Genomic DNA, 20,373 nt, shown 5'->3' on the forward strand with positions numbered 1-20,373 from the left:
ATGAAGTGCAGAAGTCGCATTCTTGTTCATCTTCGACATGCAATGGGTGGCGGAATCAAAACTGTGATGTCGTTTTTCGTGGTGGTGGAGTATCTACGATTGATGGTGTATCACCCCTTTGCCTCTGTGGAGAGAAAACAGTGGTAAGAATAGCTAGAACTGCTAAGAACAGAGGGAAGCAATTCTGGAGCTGCCCTAAGTACAAGGTAAGAACGTGTAGAAGTAGTGTTTTGTTTGAGTAGAAAGTCGTTTTAATTGTTATTTTTTTCACAGACTGGACATGAAGGTGGTTGCAATTTCTTCAAATGGTGTTGTGAAGACGGTAATGACAAAAGCTATATGAATGTGAAGTGGGAAGAAAAGCATGAGTGTTTGTCAAAGACAGGAGAAATGGGAGGTGGATCGAAGATGATGAGTGATTTGATTAAATCTGTCAACGTTGTGGAGAAATGGATGAAGGTGTTGACAGGATTGGTTATTTTTATTTTTTTACTTAATATTATTGTAATTTCAATATGGATTATAAATCCATAATGTAGTAGTGTTGATCTTTTTCTTAGGAAGAAATTAGCCGGGTTTTTCGGTTTGTAAGGATGGAACTGTTTATGTATATGACGAGATGTGAAGGAATGAAGTTGTGTTACTGAAGTGATAAACATAATAAATTGAGGTTTTGGTTTAATGTAGCAGGTTTTAAGGCCTTTTGAAAATTGTTTAATGTTTATTTTATTCACAGCAATGTTACATAATAATTAACGCTCGGTCCGGTCGTCCTACCGTGTCTATCGCTCGTCCAACTAGCTCCATGTTCCCGAGCGTTCGGTCTGGTCGTCCTCCCTCCTGTATCGCTCTTCCAACTACCTCTGTGCTCAAGACCATTCGGTCTGGTCGTCCTCCCTCGTCTACCGCTCGTCCAACTACGTCCGTGCTCAAGACCGTTTGGTCTGGTCGTCCACCCTCCTGTATCGCTTTTCCAACTACCTCCGTGTTCAAGACCGTTCGGTCTGGTCGTCCACCCTCCTGTATCGCTTTTCCAACTACCTCCGTGTTCAAGACCGTTCAGTCTAGTCGTCTACCCTCCTGTATCGCTTTTCCAACTACCTCCGTGTTCAAGACCGTTTGGTCTGGTCGTCCACCCTCCTGTATCGCTTTTCCAACTACCTCCGTGCTGCAGACCGTTCGGTCTGGTCGTCCACCCTCCTGTATCGCTCTTCCAAGTACCTCCCTGTTCCCAACCGTTCGGTCTGGTCGTCCTCCCTCTAGCGTTCGGTCCCCCTCTCTCTCCCTCCCACACCTTCTTCTCTTGTACACTTTCCAGCCCCTGCTCCCTGCCTTCCAACGTTCGACCTTTACGATCGATACCGTTCGGCCTCACTTCTATATAAGACGTCAAAGAAGGAAATTCTAATATATCCAAAACATTGTAATACATCCAAAACAGTTCCTGGTCATTGACAAAATAGTTCCTGGTCATTGTAATAGATCCAAAACATTGTAATACATCCAAAACCATACATAGTTGGCATCATTGTCATTCATTAAATTACATAGCAGTAAAACCATAAACCTTGTTCCTTAGACTATTACATAATAAGATCCTTAAACTTGGCATCATTGTCATTTATACACACATCTATAGTTGAGCTTCCTGGTCATTCATACAAACTTCAGATAACTGTGATGATGGCATGATTGGTTCTTGGGTTGCTTTGGGGCAACGACTCCTGTTGTGTCCAACCTCCCTACATAGCCCGCATCTCTTCCGCAAACCACCCTTGCTCACTCGTGAATCATCCTTTCTGATCTCCAACTGCTCCAGTCTTCTTTTCCTTTTAGGTCTTCCAGGCATAACCTTTTTCCTAGGAGGCATGACATCCGGATATGGTGTTAGGTCCCACATGTTGTTTCCGTTGATGGGATATACGATTGATGCATAGGTTTCTTCATAGGTGGACTTTAGAAAGCAAGCCGGAATGAACTGTTGGCCATCAATATTAAGAAACTTCATTGCGGCTAGAGAGTGACAACATGGAATTCCTGTGATGCTCCATCTCCTGCACGAGCATGAGAACTCGTCTATGTTTACAACAAATTTTTCTCCACTTTGGGAGACGTGTCTTACTTCAAAGAGTTTGTGTGCTGACCAGCTATAAAGAAATAAAAAAAAATTTAAACAACACATTTAAATAACATAAAGTTTACCAAGGAATGAATAAACATTTATGAAGTTATGAAGAAAGTTACCTAGGTATCCAGTTCTTGGTTGCTTGGGATTCCTTTGTAAATCTGGCCTGGATCTTTGCACAAATTGGTCCTGAAAATGATTGTATCTTAGACCTGTATCTTAGACCTGAAAATAATTATATCACATTCAACACTCACATCTACTAGGCCCTCTAAGCACTCATTATTTCCATGTACATCACCTTCTTCAGTAGATGTACTCCAACTACAAAGATAAACTTCATCCTCCACAACTCCTTCACACACATTCAACTCTTGCTCTTCTTTAACCTCATGCAACTCTTGTACGTGACCATGACCTTCAACCTCTACTTCAACAGCACCACCATCTTCTTCACCCTCGTTCACGTCTTCTAAGTCACCATCAACTACACCATTTACTTCAACACCGTCACCATCTTCTTGACAAACATTCACCTCTTGTAAGTCACCATCAACTACACCATTTACTTCAACACCGTCACCATCTTCTTCACAAACATTCACCTCTTGTAAGTCACCATCAACTACACCATTTACTTCAACACCGTCACCATCTTCTTCACAAACATTCACCTCTTGTAAGTCACCATCAACTACACCAATTACTTCAACACCGTCACCATCTTCTTCACAAACATTCACCTCTTGTAAGTCACCATCACCTTCACCATTTACTTGAACAGAATCACCATCTTCTTCACCCTCTTTTTGTACTGTACCATTACCTTCAACTTCTCCTTCATCATTAGTAATGTCTTCAAGCATATGAATGACTTCGAGATCAGAAACTACATGGACAACGTATAAATGAACTTCACCATTAAGCCTAGCTAAGTTAGCCATATGCATGGCACCTCTGTCATCAATCAATTGTTCCAACCTATTTTCCAACACTAAACCCCCTCCTAAACAATACCATAAATCTTTAAAATTCTCATATCGTAAACTTTTCACTACACTGACAACCACAAAAAAACTCCACATGTCAGGGTCAAAGGACAAAGTTGTTGTCTCCCCTTCATACTTTAGGGTACTATCATTAATGAACTTTCCTCCATGGTGGAAAACACACACAATAGCGTCCTCCATTACGCACAACACAACATAAATATATCTACAGACCTATTATGAAAACATATCACGACAAAAAAAATATATATTAAAACAGGCACAAAGATCAAATAACTTTAAACATACGCACTCAGACAAAGTCAAATAACTTTAAACATACATGGGGGACCACCAAAATGCAATCAAAACCAGAGACCAAACCATACATCAATGGGGGACCACCACCGAATATTGTAGTTTCGATTCAATAAAAACGAAGACAATAAAGCAGAAACACTGACCTTCCTTGAGATTAACCTCCACTCACCACGTGCTTCAGCTTCTTGCTTCCAACAACAAAAGGACCCACATCTGACCTACCGAGACACGAACCCCTGCATGCACTCTGCCACTTCAGCTCGAACTTAGGATCGCGATTTTTCTTCTCTCACGCGAACCCTAATAATAAAAACCCTCAATTTCTTTCCCCAATCTCAGTTGCATTCCTCAATTAAAATGTCTTGCCCTTTAATTTTTTCAATTTTCCTAGTATGCCCTTACCCAAAAGTGAATATACATCTGTGCATACCAATTATTTAATACAAAAATCGTTTTAAATGCCACGTCTGATTAGTAACTGCACTGAACCATGCCACGTAACCAATACTGTAACGGCCGTTTGTCCAATTTAACGGCAGGCCTGTAATTGATTCAATTTTACAAAAACAAGGACTCAATTGATACGCCGAAAAGAAAGAGGACCTATTTGAAATTCATGACCAAAATAGGAACCTACGGAGACATTTAACCATAGTTTCCAGTTTTTTACTCCTATGGTGGATGGGTGGGGACCGATATGTAATTAGCCAGAGAAAAGGAAAAAATAAATAAAAATAAGCATTCTTATAACAAATGTTGCATTCAGCAAATAAATTAATTTATGCACCAAAAATAAGGAACTTAATAAATAAATTTAGTTTTACATAACACTTTTTAATTTAAATTAATAACATATAATTATATTTCATTGTGTATGTGACAAAAAAAATTACTATTAATATTTTTAATAAATGGGTAATATTTTAAAAAAAGTGATAATACATAATGACTTAATTGTATATTTTATTACTAAATTTTTAATTTATGTGAATTTTGTAAGACATACAAAAATAGAGTATTAGATATAGTAGAGTGTTTTAGATTAGGATATTTCAATATTTTATTTCAAAAATATCAACTGTATAAATATAATTTTATAATTTGGAGTTTCATTATCTAAGAAGCTTTCTCTTTCTGAAATTCATTTTTTTAAAATTTTTTCTGTCTTCTTTATAGAAATTTTGACTCCACACTCATCTATTGGAAGATCAGAGACTGTTTGAGGGTTCCTTGAGACGAGATCTTCCCTTCTAGCCGATTGATTTAAACTATAGGGAGCAAGTAGAGATCTTTAAGTCGTAGGAGGAATTTTAGAGTTCTTAAAATTTTTGGAATGTCAACCAGGTAAGGGAAGCTAATTTATTTGGTTTGGGTTTGGTATGCATGTAATATTTGATATTTGTATGATGATGTGATGATTGATTTGTGAACTTTGATGAAATCGTGAAATTTGGTATGTTGAGTGTTTGAGAAAGGTGGTGTATTGAATTGAAAACTAATGCATGTTGGTGTGTCTGGTTTACTACTGTTAAAATTTGTTTATTGAATGAATTTATGAATGTAGATTTAGTAAGTTGAAGCTGATGTGTTTTACAGAACTTGGGTATGAGATAAATTAGAAGAAGAATGAGTTTTGGGCATAAAAGTGGGGGGTTTTAACAGGTAAGATTTTAAGATCATGGTTGTGGGGAAAGTCTACAGTTTTGGGATCTGTCTTGGAACCTTTTTTAGCTTAGTTAATCTCTTATTATACAAAAATTTGGTAGATCCTCTGGCAAAGAGATCGTCTAGGTAAGAGATTGTCTGGATAAGAGATCGTTTGGTAAAAGATGGTCTAGATAAGAGATCACCTGGGTAAGGAGATCGTCTAGGTAAGAGATCACCTGGGTAAGGAGATCATCTCAGTAACGAGTTGTTTAACAATGACTATGTGGTTTGGGAGCTCAAATTCAAGGTTATGGATGTCAGTTTTAGACATTCTTTAGGTCATTTTTGGAGTTTTGGACCCTTCCGGAGTTATTGGTGAGGGTTTCCAAGATGTTTTCCTTGCCTAAGTGTGGGTATCAAGTTACTATGAAGTAAATTGGGTTATTATATGATTATTATTTCCATATTTTTATAAATGAATTTTATCCTTGAAATACTTTAAGTATGTGATGTTCATATGATGAGTATGTTGTGGATCAAGTGAATGGTATTGAAGGATGTAATTCTATGATCCTCGTGGAAAGGTTACATGGCGTTGTCCGATAGTGTTTTTAGTATGAATGACCAGAGTTAAGTTTGAGGTTCATCCTACATTCTAATGATCATCCATGCTCAATTAGAGAGTGATGAGTCATGTGGTGAGAATAGCAAGAGGTCCTTGTCTAGGGGGCTTGTTTTGGTCAAAGATAATTGAAATGGACTAACCTTGTATGGTAGTTTGGATTGAGCCAGTAGTATTACCACTATAGGTGCAAGAACCACTATAACTTGACATTCATACTATATCCGGATGAGTCAGGCTTGTGTGTATCATATATTTCTAGAATGTTTGTATACTTGGTTTGGTTCGATGATCTATGTTGAAATCTTAGTCATTTTATGATATTTTCTATTTACATTAGCTTACCCTTTTGTTTATGTTTAGTTGTACGTTCTTGTGTTATGTGATCTTGGCTATGGTCATCCAATGGGTGTGAGCAGAGGGTGATGAGATATTTGTGGAGCAGACATTGGATGACAAGACGACAGATGTTTAGTCTTTTATAGACTAGTTTCTATATTTATAGTTTGGTTCTAAGTTGGACGGTTAGAAGTTAAATTTATAGTTATATTTTTTATAACTATGACGAAACTTTTATTCCTTGTTTTATCGACTGTTCTATTTTATTAATTATGTGATGACTCACTATATTTTTGGGATGTTAAAAATTTTACCTTAAATTTTAAATTTTAGAAATTTTATCATGTGGAATTAAAAGTTATATTCTAATTACAAAAAATTTTACCGTGAATTTTCAATTTCACAAATTTTATTGGTGAGATTTCAGTTTCGCTAATACGATGATATAATCAATAACAATGCCTTTGTTTATTCTAATGGAGGTTTGAAGTGAAATAATATTTTTATGTGTTATGTTTGTATTGCTTTAACTATAAAGCCGAAATTGTTTGTGGGTTTCCTTGGTAAGGCTTTGGGCTTAAACAGAGTGACTTTGGGAGCGATCAGAGTAACTATATGATATGGAGAAATGAAATCAACGAAATTAAATTGATGGCAATTGTGTTGTCATGTATATGAAATTTGATGATGTATGTTGAAATGAATGATTTTGCGTAATATGGGTGAGTGTGTTTTGTTGTATGCTCTTCTGTATTCTGGTTACCCTTACTTGTTTGTGTTTGTGTTTGTATGATGATCGTATAACTCATGTTGTTATATGGGAGTAGATGATATTGTAGGGGAAGCTGGACATGAGTAAAGATGCGAGATATTTTGGGGAAAATATTTGGAAATTTTCTTAAGAATTGTAATTTTAAATCAATGTTGTTTTAAGATGTATATTCGATTTCTAATATTTATGATGTATTAAAAATAGTGTTTTTATCGAAGAAATTGAAATTTCAAAGTTTGAAAAAGTAAATGAATGTTTTATGAGTAAATAGTGGGTGTTACAACTTCATTTACACGAGATACTTCATCTATTTGATAAGAAATTGTAAAAGGAAAAAAGAGGAAAATATGTCTTATTATTTTCGAATAAAATATCAGAGATATATGTGAGAGAGAGTATCTATAATTTTTCTATTTTAATCCTATAATAATTCTAATCTAGTTCTATAATAATGTAACATTATTTTTGTCAATCACCTATTTAATATGGATAATAATAACAATATATTCTCTCATAAATCTCAAGATATGATTTATTTTCTAACACTCCACCTCAAGTTGGAGAGTGAATATCAAGAAGTCCCAACTTGCGCTTCATGATAGAGAACACTTCTTTTCCCGGTGGTTTGGTGAACACATCGGCAAGTTGTTCAACTGAAGGTAGATATTTAGTTGTGACTGAGCCATCCTGAATCTTATCACGAATGAAGTGACAATCCATCTCTATGTGTCTAGTTCTTTCATGGAAAACTGGTTAGCTGCAATGTGCAAGGTTGCTTTAATGTCACAATACAACAATGCCAGTTTAGGATGCAATATCCGTAAATCTTTCAACAATGATCGTAACCAAGTCAACTCACAACAAGTACTAGTCAATGCTCTATATTCAGCTTCTGCTGAGGATAGAGAAACTGTCTTCTGCCTCTGTGTTCGCCAAGAGATAAGGGAAGATCCCAAAAAGACACAATAACCTGTAGTTGATTTTCGGGATACTGGGCAACCTCCCCAATCTGAATCACAAAAAGCACGCAAAGATAATTCATTTTGTGAAGGGAAAAATAAACCTTGACCTGGGTTATTTTTTAAATATCGTAGCACACGCATTGCAGCTTTCATATGAGACTTGCATGGAGCGTGCATAAATCTGCTCAGTATGTGTATCGCATAGGTGATATCTGGACGGGTAATTGTTAAATAAATTAAGCGACCAACAAATCGCCTATATATTGACGGGTCCTTTAATAATTCCCCTTCACCAGGAGGAAGGGACATATAGATTTCTTCAGAAAGATCATCATGAAGAAAAGCATTATGGACATCAAGCTGATGAAGAGACCAATGTTGAGCAGCAGCCAAAGCTAATAAACAACGTACTATAACCATTTTAGCAGTAGGTGAAAAAGTGTCATGATAATCGATACCTTCTAGTTGGGTATATCCCTTTGCAACTAGACGCACCTTATACCGTTCAAAAGGACCATGAGATTTGCACTTGATTTTGTACACCCAACGACAACCAATAGCCTGCTTTCCAGGAGGAAGATTGGTGATAGACCAAGTATTATTGGCCTCCAAAGCAGCCAATTCAGATTTCATTGCTTCTTGCCAATGAGTGTGGGAAACAACTTGATCATAACATGTAGGTTCAATATCATTAGTAATAACGATAATAAAAGAACGATGTTGAGGTGTGTAACGGTCATAAGAGATAAAATTGCAAAGAGGATATCGTGTACCTTTATTTGGAAAAGATGACGGGGATGACAATGGATCGGGAGACACTACCTGATTGCAAAGTTGCAGGAGGACCATGAGATCGTTGAGAACAACGCAAGGGAACCATATGTGGGGAAGTAATGGAAGGCATAAGTCTGTTTTCTGTAGGTGTTGGTTGAGTGTATGAAGGACTCTCAGACGGAGGATTATCTGGGATAACATTAGGTATGACAGGGTCTAGGGTGGTTGGAGGAGTGGCAATGGATTCATACGGAAAACTAGCCTCATGGAAGACAACATCACGACTAGTGAAGACTCGGTGAGTTTCAAGATCATATAACTTGTAAGATTTTTGACCAAGAGGATAACAAAGAAAAACACATCTTTGGGCACGAGGAGAAAACTTATGAGAAACATGAACATTAGTAGCATAAGAAAGACATTCAAAAACTCTAATGTGTGAATAAGAAGGGATTTTACTATATAGGCACTCAAAAGGTGTCTTGCGTGAAAGAAGAGGTGTAGGCAACCGGTTAATTATATGGACAGCAGTGGAAACACATTCTGCCCAAAATTGTAAAGGAAGATGAGCTTGAAAACGAAGAGCTCGTGCTGACTCAAGGATATGTCTATGTTTGTGCTCAACAACCCCATTTTGTTGTGGTGTGTAAGTGCAAGAATGTTGGTAAGTGATATCTTGTTGTTTAAAAAAATCTCGCAGAGGAAAAAATTCCTTTCCATTGTCAACCCGAATATTGGCTATATAGGTATTAAATTGAGTTTTGACAAAAGAAAAAAAATTGGTAAGAAGATTTTGGGTTTCACTTTTATGGTGCATGAAAAAAACCCAAGTAAAGCGAGAAAAATCATCCACAATGGTCAAAAAATACCCAGCACCAGAAAGAGAAGGAATTTTATATGGTCCCCAAATATCACAATGAATTAATTGAAAAGGTTTAATGGAAGAAATTGAACTAGTTGAAAAAGGAAGTCGTGTCTGTTTTGCAAGAGTACAAACATCACAAGTTTTATTTGACTCTAAAGAGAGATTTAACAAAGTTTTAGCCATGAAGTCTAATCTAGATGGAGATAGATGTCCTAGTCGCCGATGCCATAAGGTAGTAGAAGTGTTTGAAGGAGGAGATGACTTGGTGGCATGGGCTGCTATGGATTGAATGAGAGTTTGTGACTTATTTGATGTCATTGCAACCAAGTAATAGAGTCCACCTCGTTGTTTACCCAAACCAATTTTCATCCTCGTCATCAAATCCTGCAAAATACACCCAGAAGGAAAAAAAGTTACTGAACAGTTTAAATATCGTGTGACTTGACTTACCGACATCAAATCTACTTTGCAAGATGGCACCCAAGCACATTTTTTAAATAAACAATTGGGCTCAAAGGTAGAGTGCCAATAGAGATAATTGGGGCCTGGTCACCATTTGGCATAACAACTGGTGGTAAAGAAGTGTTTTCTTTACTGTTAACAAGCAAGGTTGGTGAAGAAATAATGTGATCAGTAGCCCCACTATCAATTATAAGTTTGGGTGGTGACAAACCTGAAGAAACATTGGCATTGTTGACCTTAGGATTAGCTGATTCATTACCCTGTATAAGACAACATTTGTTGGAGTTGCAATTCAGTTAATCCATGCATTGCAGACTGCATCTGTTGCATCATTGGAGTCGTTGTGACAATATTAGCTAAAGACTGACTACTCCCAATGTGCTTAGAGTAAGCATTCTTAGTTGCTCCATGCTTTGGGTGTTCAGGAGGATAACCATGTAACTTCTAGCATGTGTCTTTTGTATGATGATCTCTATCACAGTGAGAACAATGCAGCGACTTTCGATTAGATGAATTAAGACGAGAAGAAAAGCCTTGTTTTCCTCGAACAACAAGGGCTACTGGTTCATTTTTTTGAACAGCCATGGCTGAAGCTTCTATTGTGTCACGTGTAGTGCCCAAATGTCGCTGTTTTTTTTCTTAAATGATGGAAGAATAAGCTTGTGTGACATCAGACAAAGGATTCATTAAAAGGAGTTGGCCACGAATAGCACTATAAGAGTCATTCAACCCCATAAGAAACTGCAATTTGTGCCTTTTACTGTCAGCTCCACAAGTGCAGGTTGCATTTCTATAGGAGTCTAACTCATCCCATAATTTTTTTAACTTAGTGTAATAGGCTGCAACTGTCATTTGATCTTGAGCTAAGCAAGCAATGTCTCTCTCAATTTGAAAAATTCGTGGTGCATGGCTTTGAGAGAAACGATTTTGAAGATCTGTCCAAACTTCATGAGCAGTGTCATAGAAAATAACACTATCTACAATATCAGGTGCCAAAGAATTAAAGATCCAAGATAACACCATGTCATTGCATTTTTTCCATGCTGTATATTCTTCTGGTTTGGCCTCAATAGAAGGTGCCGTAAGAGTTCCATCAACAAAACCCAATTTGGATTTTGCATTCAAAGAGATGACCATGGCTCTACGCCAAGTTGAATAGTTGTCTCCATCTAGAGATTTAGAAACAAGAACCATTCCAAGATGGTTAATGATGAAGAGAATAAGAACTATTGAAATTTGATTCATTTCCATAGTTAGCCATGGGAATAAGGATAGAAAAAACATTGAGCAGAGGATCGTTCCTGCTCCTCCTGATACCATGTAAAAGGAAAAAAAGAGAAAAATCTGTCTTATTATTTTTGAATAAAATATCATAGATATATACAAGAGAGAGTATCTATAATTTTGCTATTTTATTCCTATAATTACTCTAATCTGATTCTATAATAATGTAACATTATTTCTGTCAATCACCTATTTAATATGGATAATAATAACAATATATTCTCTCATAAATCTCAAGATATGATTTATTTTCTAACAGAAACATCATTTATATTAATAGTTTCTATGAGACCTCTTGCCTTAGTTTTGATTGCAACACACCAACCTTGTTTATCATTTCTTGATGTGGGATGAAACATAATATACTTGTCTTACATTACTTGTAATGATGAATGGGTTAAAAGTAAATACCTTTTTATCAATGTGAATATCCTGCATTCCATATTTAAAATCCACTATTGTACATAAGATACAAACACTATTTTAAGAGAACTTTAACTATTATACTCTTACTCATATATGTGTTGAATTTTGTCATAAAAATCATTTTCACTCTTTCTATAAGTTTTTTTTGACATAAACACTATTATTTACTATTTTATTCCCCTTGAAATTTATAATTGGAAAACATATGTGTGTAATTTGTTAACACATGTGCAAAAAAAAAATTGTGATAATTAAAGTGTATGTTTCACACGTTTAAAAGCTTCCTATTAACCTATAATGTAATAATTAATTATACAATTTTATTACGAATATAATATAAAACTTATTTATTTTTAATTTGAAAGAATATTTGATGTTGAACCAATAAGAATATATATATATATATATATATATATATATATATATATATATATATATATATATATATATATATATATATATGGGGTTTGCTAACGCGCGTACGCCTGTTTTTCAGTTGATACATTTTAGCAATGTGTATCGAGTTTTAGTAAACAAAAATACCCTTATATATCATGGATTCTAAGTTTTAAAGTCAAGGGTATTTGAATAATTTTCATTTCTAAACCCTTTCTCACCTTCCTTATTCCTCTCAACCCTTTCTCTTTCATCTATCTCACTTTAACATTTTCTCTGTCATCTTATGGTAGCCTCAAAAAAATCAGAAACACTAGCGGTTAAACAATTTCTTACAAAAAATGATTTTATAATGAGTTTTCATTTTATAATTTTTGTCTTATCTAATTTTATCTAATTTTCACTAGCATAATGACATATGAAGGAATTGATAATTGGCCTAGAAAAAAATCAGAAATACTCGTTGTTAAAAAATTTCTTACAAAAAATGATTTTATAATGAGTTTTCATTTTATAATTTTTGTTATATCTAATTTTTACAAGCAAAATGACATCAAAAGAATTGGTAATTGGCTTGGAAAAAATCAGAAACACTAGGTGTTAAACAATTTCTTACAAAAAAATTATTTTATAATGAGTTTTCATTTTATAATTTTTGTCTTATTTAATTTTATCTAATTTTCACAAGCATAATGACATAAGAAGGAATTGGTAATTGACCTGGAGGGTTTTTTTAGAGATGATGATTCAACATCTGCACACATGATGAAATTAGAGAGGTTAGTAAATATGATGAAATTGAAGAGATCTTGAATGAACCTTTGGCTGAAAGTGATTAAACAGAAACACTTGTCTAACCCTAATCCTCATTCCTCACTTATCCAATTTGTTTCTCTCTCATCTCCATACTCTCCCTCACCCACACACAACAACCCGCGACACCGCAATTTGTTACTCTTGTTCATTTGTTTTCCACTTTAATAACAAAATAATTGATGATGTTGATGTTGATTTTTGATTGGAGGACTTTGTTATATATTTTCCCTTATTATTATTAAATTTAATTTTTAAATTAAGTCACGGTAGGGATGACAGAGAAAATGTTGGAGTGAGAGAGAGAAGAGAAAGGGTTAAGAGGAACCAGAGAGTTGAGCAAGTGTTTGGGAGTTTCTTTTTTCTTTTTTAGTTTGGAGAATGGAAATTATTAAAGTACCTTTAACACTTAGAATCCATAATATATAAAGATATTTTTGTCTACTAAAATCTGATACACATTGCTAAAATGTACCGACTGAAAAACAAGCGTACGCGCGTTAGCAAACCCATATATATATATACATATATATATATATATATATATATATATATATATATATATATATATATATATATATATATATATATATATATATATATATATATATATATATATATATATATATATGAATGAATGAGTTGACTCGTTTGTTTTATTCGTGTATTGATTGAAATTGTAAGATTGAAGTGTGAATTTTCAATAATGTAACGAAGATCAATATTTCAAATGATTTAAAAGTCATATGCAATTAAATGAACTCTTTTGAATATTCAATGTATATTTTAACTTTAATGTAATTGATACATGCACATATAATATTATATAATGTTTAATTTAGATATAAAGAAATATTAAACCTAGTTTATAAAAAAAAATTGGTTGAACACATAATATTATTATAGAATGCTTAATTTAGAGATAAAAATAAATAAATTACTATAGTTTATAAAAAAAAAATTGGTTGAACACATAATATTATAGAATTATAGAACGCTTAATTTAGGTATAAAAAATATTACTATAAACATAGTTTATAAAAAAAATTTGGTTTTACATATTATAAAATGCTTAATTTAGATATAGAAAAATTATAAACACAATTTATAAAAAAATTATCTCTTTCAATCATATTACACGAGAAATAAAACATCACGTCACAAAACCAAAAGGAATTTCGATTAACATTATAATAAAGTACAATTAGTTTAATTGTTTATTAAAAAAAATTGACAGTGTAAGAACTTAGAAAATAGTCTGTTAAGAGTAGATAGATGTATTAAAGTAATGAGACCGAATATTTGTGTTAAAATAACCCAACCATATAAATAGAAATTTAAAACACTCAGTTCATTATATAAATACTTTCTATCTCTCTAAAAACACTATTCTCTACTCTTCCGCTCCCTTCTCTCTCTAGAAATTCTCACCGGTCACTCATATGTTCAACAATCAGGAGACACCTAAGTGATCCTAGCGTTAAGGGCTTCGTGTTTCACCGTTTGGTTTAGCGTTTAGAACTGGTAAGTTTCGTTCTCTGGTTTTAGTGATTTCTGGTTTTGCTGCATGCAAGGAACAATTTTGTTTGCATGTGTTTCGCATTCTCCTTCTTCCTTTTCTGATTTCATTTTGGTTCTACGGTTGGTCTTCTTTCACCAATCAGTGGTTCGTAGGTGCTCTTAGGATTTTCTTGAGGTTCAAACAAATTTTCTGGAGGTGTAGAAGTTGTTCGGTTCTGTTAAAGGTAAGGGAAGCTAGTTAATTTAATTGGTTAGTTGATGATGTATGAAAATGTTGTTTGATGGTTTTGCATGTATATGAAATTGGATTTTTGTGTGATCAGTATTGTTTGTATGAACTGTCAAAAAAATTATGTGATCATGTTGATTTCTTCTACAAAGTTCTTTGTTAAGGTGTCAAGTGAATTGTGAGGAAGTGGAGTAGTGAAATGGAAATTTGGGGTCAGAAGTTAAACTTGTCGGTTGGGAGAAAAGAAAGTCGATGACCCTTCGGCCTTACTCTTATGTCCGATCTTAGCTGTGTTCAGCTTTTGCGGAACATTACAATTAAGGACCGTTCGACCTTAGCAACGTTCAGTTTTGTATTAGTGTTCGGCCTTAGCAGTGTTTTGTTTTGTATTAGCATTCGGTCTTAGCAACGTTCGGTTTTGTATTAGTGTTCGACCTTAGTAGTGTTTGGTCTTAGTAACGTTCAGTTTTGTATTAGTGTTCGGTCTTAGTAGTGTTTGATTTTGTATTAGCATTCGGTCTTAGCAACGTTCGATTTTGTATTAGTGTTCAGTCTTAGTATTGCTCGGTTTCAAATTAGCGTTCGGTCTTAGTAGTGCTCGGTTCTGTATTAGTGTTCGGTTTTATTAGTACTTGATTTCGTACTAACGTTTGGTTTAGTAGTGTTCGATTTTGTACTAGCATTCGGTCTTAATATTAATTGTTTAGTATTGGTGTTCGGTCTTAACTACGTTCGGCCTCCTATGGGTCTTACCAGTTAATGACCATTTAGTTGTACTTTAGTGATCAGTCTTACTAGAGTATTCGGTCTAAGTTCTTAAGTTTTGGTCTAAGTTACCATTGTTCAGTTTAGCTTTGGTAATTCGGTTATTCTAGTGTTCGGTCTCACCATAGTATTCGGCCTTACATTAGAGTTAGATCCTTAATAGTGTTCGGTCACTTCTTCAGCCTTACCTATTATGGATCGTTTAGTCCTGTTCTTTGGGGTAGTGAGAAACCGTTCGGTATCCAAGGTCCGTAGCGTGTTCGGTATTGCGTGTGGTTTCCATTGTTGTTTGATCACTTGTTTAAATTAAATTATATGAACATGTATGAATAATGGAGCGGATGTTGTTATAAGGTATGATGGTCCAACTGGTATGAAAGAGAATTCCAAGGAGGAATGTCTCAGTGATTGGTTATCAAGGTGGTGGTAAAGTATGAATATGTACAGTGAAATCCACGGCGTTCATCCTGACATTCTAATGATTACCAATTCTCAAGTAGAGATGGGTAAGTCATGTCGTGAGAATAGCAGGAGGCCCTAGCCGAAGGGGGGGGGGGGGGGGGGTCCTAGGTGAGGTATAACGAGCTAATCTCGTGTGACAGCTGATGGGTTTCTAGTTACTACACTCATAGGTGCACGAACAGCCTCAAGCTACATAGTCATACTAGTCTGGACAGTCAAGTCAAAGTGGTCGGTCAATATATGTTTATATGTTTTATACATGTTTTATGAGTATCTTAGTTGCTTGTTTGAATTGTACTTCCACATGAATATTAAATTACACTAGTTTATCCTTGTTTTTCTGTAGTATGTCTTTGTATGTTATTTCTCTTTTGCGATGATCACCTAAATGGTGTGAACTTAGAGATGCAGTCTTTTCAGTTAGAACAACTGAAGGGGGAAGTGAAGCTTATAGTATAGGCAATTATATTTGTTCTTCAGGTGAAAATTTTTATTTACTAAATCTGTAGTTTTTTGTTTTGTCTTTATTCATGTAATGTTCAGTTTAATAGTTTTAAATTACTAAATTCGAGATGTTATAGACCGACTATATTAAAAATATATAAAATAGTCACGTAAGTATAGAGGTATGAAATTTGTATATATGAAGAATAAATTCACCGTGTATATAATATTATAAACTAAAATAATTAAAATATTTATCTAAATTTTTTAAATTTTCATTGACATATATAAAAACATATCCTTACATTAATAATGCATGTAACAAAAGCCATTAATAAAATCTAAAAGTCCAATTATAATAATAATAATAATTATTATTATTATTAATTATTCATTATTCATGTTTTAATTTATTAGTTAAAGATAATTTTAAAATTTTTCTATATATTTTTTCATTTGACCCTACAACATAGTATGACGTGGAAGTATAAATCATTCTATCACTTTTCGGATTCAACTGCGATACCATATTATTAAAAATTAAAGTTAGATTGGATTTTTAATTAGAATGTAACTAATAAAGCTAAAATATTAGATTGTTTATCTAAAATAAAATATAAATAAGAAATTTAATATTTAAAAGTTAGACGTTGCATCGTTATTTCTAATCAATTCAATATAAATATCTCCACTTCATTTATTAGTCGTACCATCACATACATTCACTTTTTTATCTAGTCACATCATTAGTAGATTCATATCTAAATGACACAGAATTGAAACTAAAATTTTGATGGTGAAATTTATAAAAGTCTCAAAAATCACCAATAAAATTATATAATTTAAAATACAACACGTATGAAAATTTAAAAGTACTTCATGTTAATTATGTCATGAAAGTGAAATATTTATAATATTGAAATTTAGATCATAGAAATCATGAAATTAAAAGTTCAACAATAAGTTAAAAGTTTAACAGTAAAATTTCTGATTAATCCTTAAATAATAATATTAGTTTCCTTCGGTGTGAAGCTATCTGGAGAAGAAAAAGAAATCAATGAGAATCTTCTTGATTACATGAGGAGAGTGTCCATTTCCAATTCTGGGTGGTCCACCATCTTTCTTTAAGAATTTTTCCATTGCCAAAAGCAATGAAAGATTTTGGAACCATTACCCAAAATTTCTTCAGCTGTTTTCTTCATCACTCATCAAGTAGAAAATTGCAAACTTCTAGAAGCAACAAGAATGAAAAAAAAAATATTAATTATTAGAAATATTAATCACAGTGTTTGATAAAAATTATTAATCAATAATATTTAGGAAATCTTTCTAGGGTTAATTAGTGTTGAAGGTTTCTTCAACTTTCAACCAACGTGTATTCCTTTCTCTGCTTTCTACCACTATTGGTCCAATGCTCTTAGTTTCTTTCTCTTCACTCATCCTTTTGATTTGTTGTTATCAGCATTTTCAAGACATTTATAATGAGTTTCGTACTCAACCCCACCACCAATCAAGGTAGAAGAATTGACAAGTGGAACAATAAAATATATATTTTTTATATAATTAATAATAATGATATTAATACTTTACATAAATAAATTATCATTTCCACATCACTACGAACTCATGTATCAGCTTCACCGAGTAAACTTGTTTGACCAATTTTGAACGTTTGACGCGTAATTCATTTCTTTGACCTAAATTTCACCAAATCGGTGTTAAACTAAATAGCCTATTAAATATATTTCTATTGAACTTATTTTATTATAAAAAATGATCTCTGTATAGTTTATATTACGAAACATAAAACATTTTATTATTTTTACTTTAGGCTCATGATATAAATATAATAATATATTAAGAAAGTGATATTGAGACAAGACATGGATTGTTCATGTTCTTCACAATCATGTCATGGTTCGTGCTCTTTACACGTATGGTGTGATTATATGACTGTTCAGAAGATATGTTTTTTTTTTGAAAAAAAAAAAAGAAGACGATGATGATTCGTTGGGTTATAGTTCCACACTCTTTGGTTCACTATTGAAGCATGTGAGAGTTGTGCAATATTCTAGAAACGCACAGCTTCTACGAAACAAAGAAAGCACTTTAATTTATTAAGATAAAACAAAAACTAACCTACCAATTCCATTCTCATCATCCATACCTATTATAATGAAATTTGGGAACATGGAATCTATATTATTGAAAAGAAACGTGACTGTTATTTAAAATTTTGGATCTTCTTCTTGCATCAATAGATTTTGTCGAGAAAACATGATTTTCTTAATCGGAAATATGTTAATTCTAGTAATTATCTCTAATCAAAAGTATTATATATTTTTCTTAAGTTTAAGGATTCTTAGTACACAATGTTTGGCTGCTGACTCTGATATAAAATTGATTGGGTAAAAACAATACTATTCTTCAATTACTATTAAAACATTATTTGAGATAATAATACTAATAGTAATGTAAACGTGACAGAATTCTTCTCGTACCCACTTTGACACGTTATGAGATTATTATTAATTATGGTGCGATCTGTTGTCTAGTTGAAAGAATAATTTCTTTTAATTAAGCCAAAATTTTCCAAGTTTATGTTGGAAAGTATCAACCTGACCTGACTAGATCGTTCCACGTAATAGTCAATTATTTTAATGGAAAAATACGCGCTAATACAACTCAGAACAGTGGTTAATGATTCAAATATTAATTAAAATACAAAATAACCTAAGTTAAAAAAGTACATACATTATATGCATTTCAGGTTTTCTAACTCTTTTCTCATTATTTTTATGATTAAATAATTTGAATTACTGTTAACTATATATATAATTATTTTTGTATATTGAAAAATGGAAGTTTGAATTTCTCAGTAGTATGGTAATTATTGAAGGTAAAATTGGTGAGGAAAAACAAAATGTGACATGATGAAGTAAAAGTAATATTTGTTATAGAAAATAAAAGTGTATTAAAATAAGACTCATCATCTACCAAACAAGGAGCGTACTAGATTTCCCATATTCGCAAGTACACATCATTCACCAACCAGCCTTTAACCTAAGCCATCTCTCATTCGTCTTTCCCATTCCCCTAGGTCACGGCCGGTCACTCTATCACCTCCCAGAACCCCCAATATATAAGCCCCACCCCCTCACTCACTTACTCGCATTTCCTCGACACCTTCCAACTTTCTCTCTCCATTTCCAACAAACTCATCCACTTTCTTTCTCTAGACGAGGAGAGCGTATCTCTCACGCGCCGATGGGATTTCCGGTAGGGTATCCGGAAGTGCTGGTCCCCAAGCTCTTCCTCCACGCGCTCTCGCTCCTCGCGTGGCTCCGCTCGCTCGTCGCCGCGCTCTTCCACCTCCTCCGCCTCTCCGACCTCCTCGACACCGACGCTGCCGCGATCGCTTGGCCGCCGGAGTCTCCTCCGCCGCGCGCTCCGACTCTCTCCGCGCTCCTCATCCGCGAGTTTCTCCCCGTGGCAGCGTTCCGTGACCTGGACGGCGCTGGCGAGTCCCCTCCGTCCCCGTCGGGGTGCGCGGTGTGCCTGAGCGAGTTCTGCGCGGAGGAGGAGATCAGATGTATGGCGAACTGCAAACACATGTTCCACCGCGCGTGCGTGGATCGTTGGATCGATCACGATCAGAAGACGTGTCCTCTGTGTAGGACACCATTCGTGCCGGAGCACAAGGTGGAGGAGTATAACCAGCGGCTATGGGCAGCTTCTGGTGTTTCCCAGTTTTATCAAGACGATTACACTCCTACTCTCTGATTTCTTCCTTTCTTTTTATCTTTTTATTTATTTATATATTTATAATCAAATATCTTTTTCCCCTTCTGTATTATGGAAATTAGTGTAGGAAAATGTACATACCTAATTAAACAAAATTACAAGTTTCAATAAAAATTGAGAAATTTTTGGATTGATTTTTTGCATTTTCCAGCTTTTAAACTTCCCACTTTTCTTTATCTTTGTTATTCTATTATCTAATTTTTTTTCTTAGACTAAAATTTATCAAAATTACCAATTTTATTGATACTCTCGTTGATTTAGAAAAATGATTAAATTTAACTTAAAGAAAGTCAAAAATAGAAACTGTCTCACTACATATTATATAATATCAGCTTACTTATATTAATTATA

At 34.0% G+C, this 20,373-nt stretch overlaps 2 protein-coding genes and 1 pseudogene across 2 annotated transcripts; 1 reads left to right on the forward strand and 2 right to left on the reverse strand.

Moving 5' to 3' along the window:
• Positions 1-1,633: 1,633 nt before the first annotated feature.
• LOC108327209 (uncharacterized) lies at positions 1,634-3,315 on the reverse strand. Its single transcript, XM_017560939.2, has 3 exons — positions 2,427-3,315; positions 2,245-2,350; positions 1,634-2,147 (listed from the first exon to the last, which is right to left on the reverse strand). Exons 1-3 carry the CDS (start codon positions 3,313-3,315, stop codon positions 1,634-1,636), a joined length of 1,509 nt encoding a protein of 502 aa, XP_017416428.2.
• Positions 3,316-7,686: 4,371 nt separating this feature from the next.
• Positions 7,687-11,129, reverse strand: LOC108327210 (uncharacterized; annotated as a pseudogene).
• Positions 11,130-19,173: 8,044 nt separating this feature from the next.
• LOC108328935 (brassinosteroid-responsive RING protein 1) lies at positions 19,174-20,156 on the forward strand. Its single transcript, XM_017562846.2, has one exon. The coding sequence runs from the start codon at positions 19,486-19,488 to the stop codon at positions 19,999-20,001; it is 516 nt and encodes a 171-aa protein (XP_017418335.1). The 5' UTR covers positions 19,174-19,485; the 3' UTR covers positions 20,002-20,156.
• The last annotated feature ends 217 nt before the right edge of the window (positions 20,157-20,373 follow it).

This window comes from Vigna angularis, chromosome 2 (assembly GCF_016808095.1).
Source record: "Vigna angularis cultivar LongXiaoDou No.4 chromosome 2, ASM1680809v1, whole genome shotgun sequence".
NCBI lineage: Eukaryota > Viridiplantae > Streptophyta > Magnoliopsida > Fabales > Fabaceae > Vigna > Vigna angularis.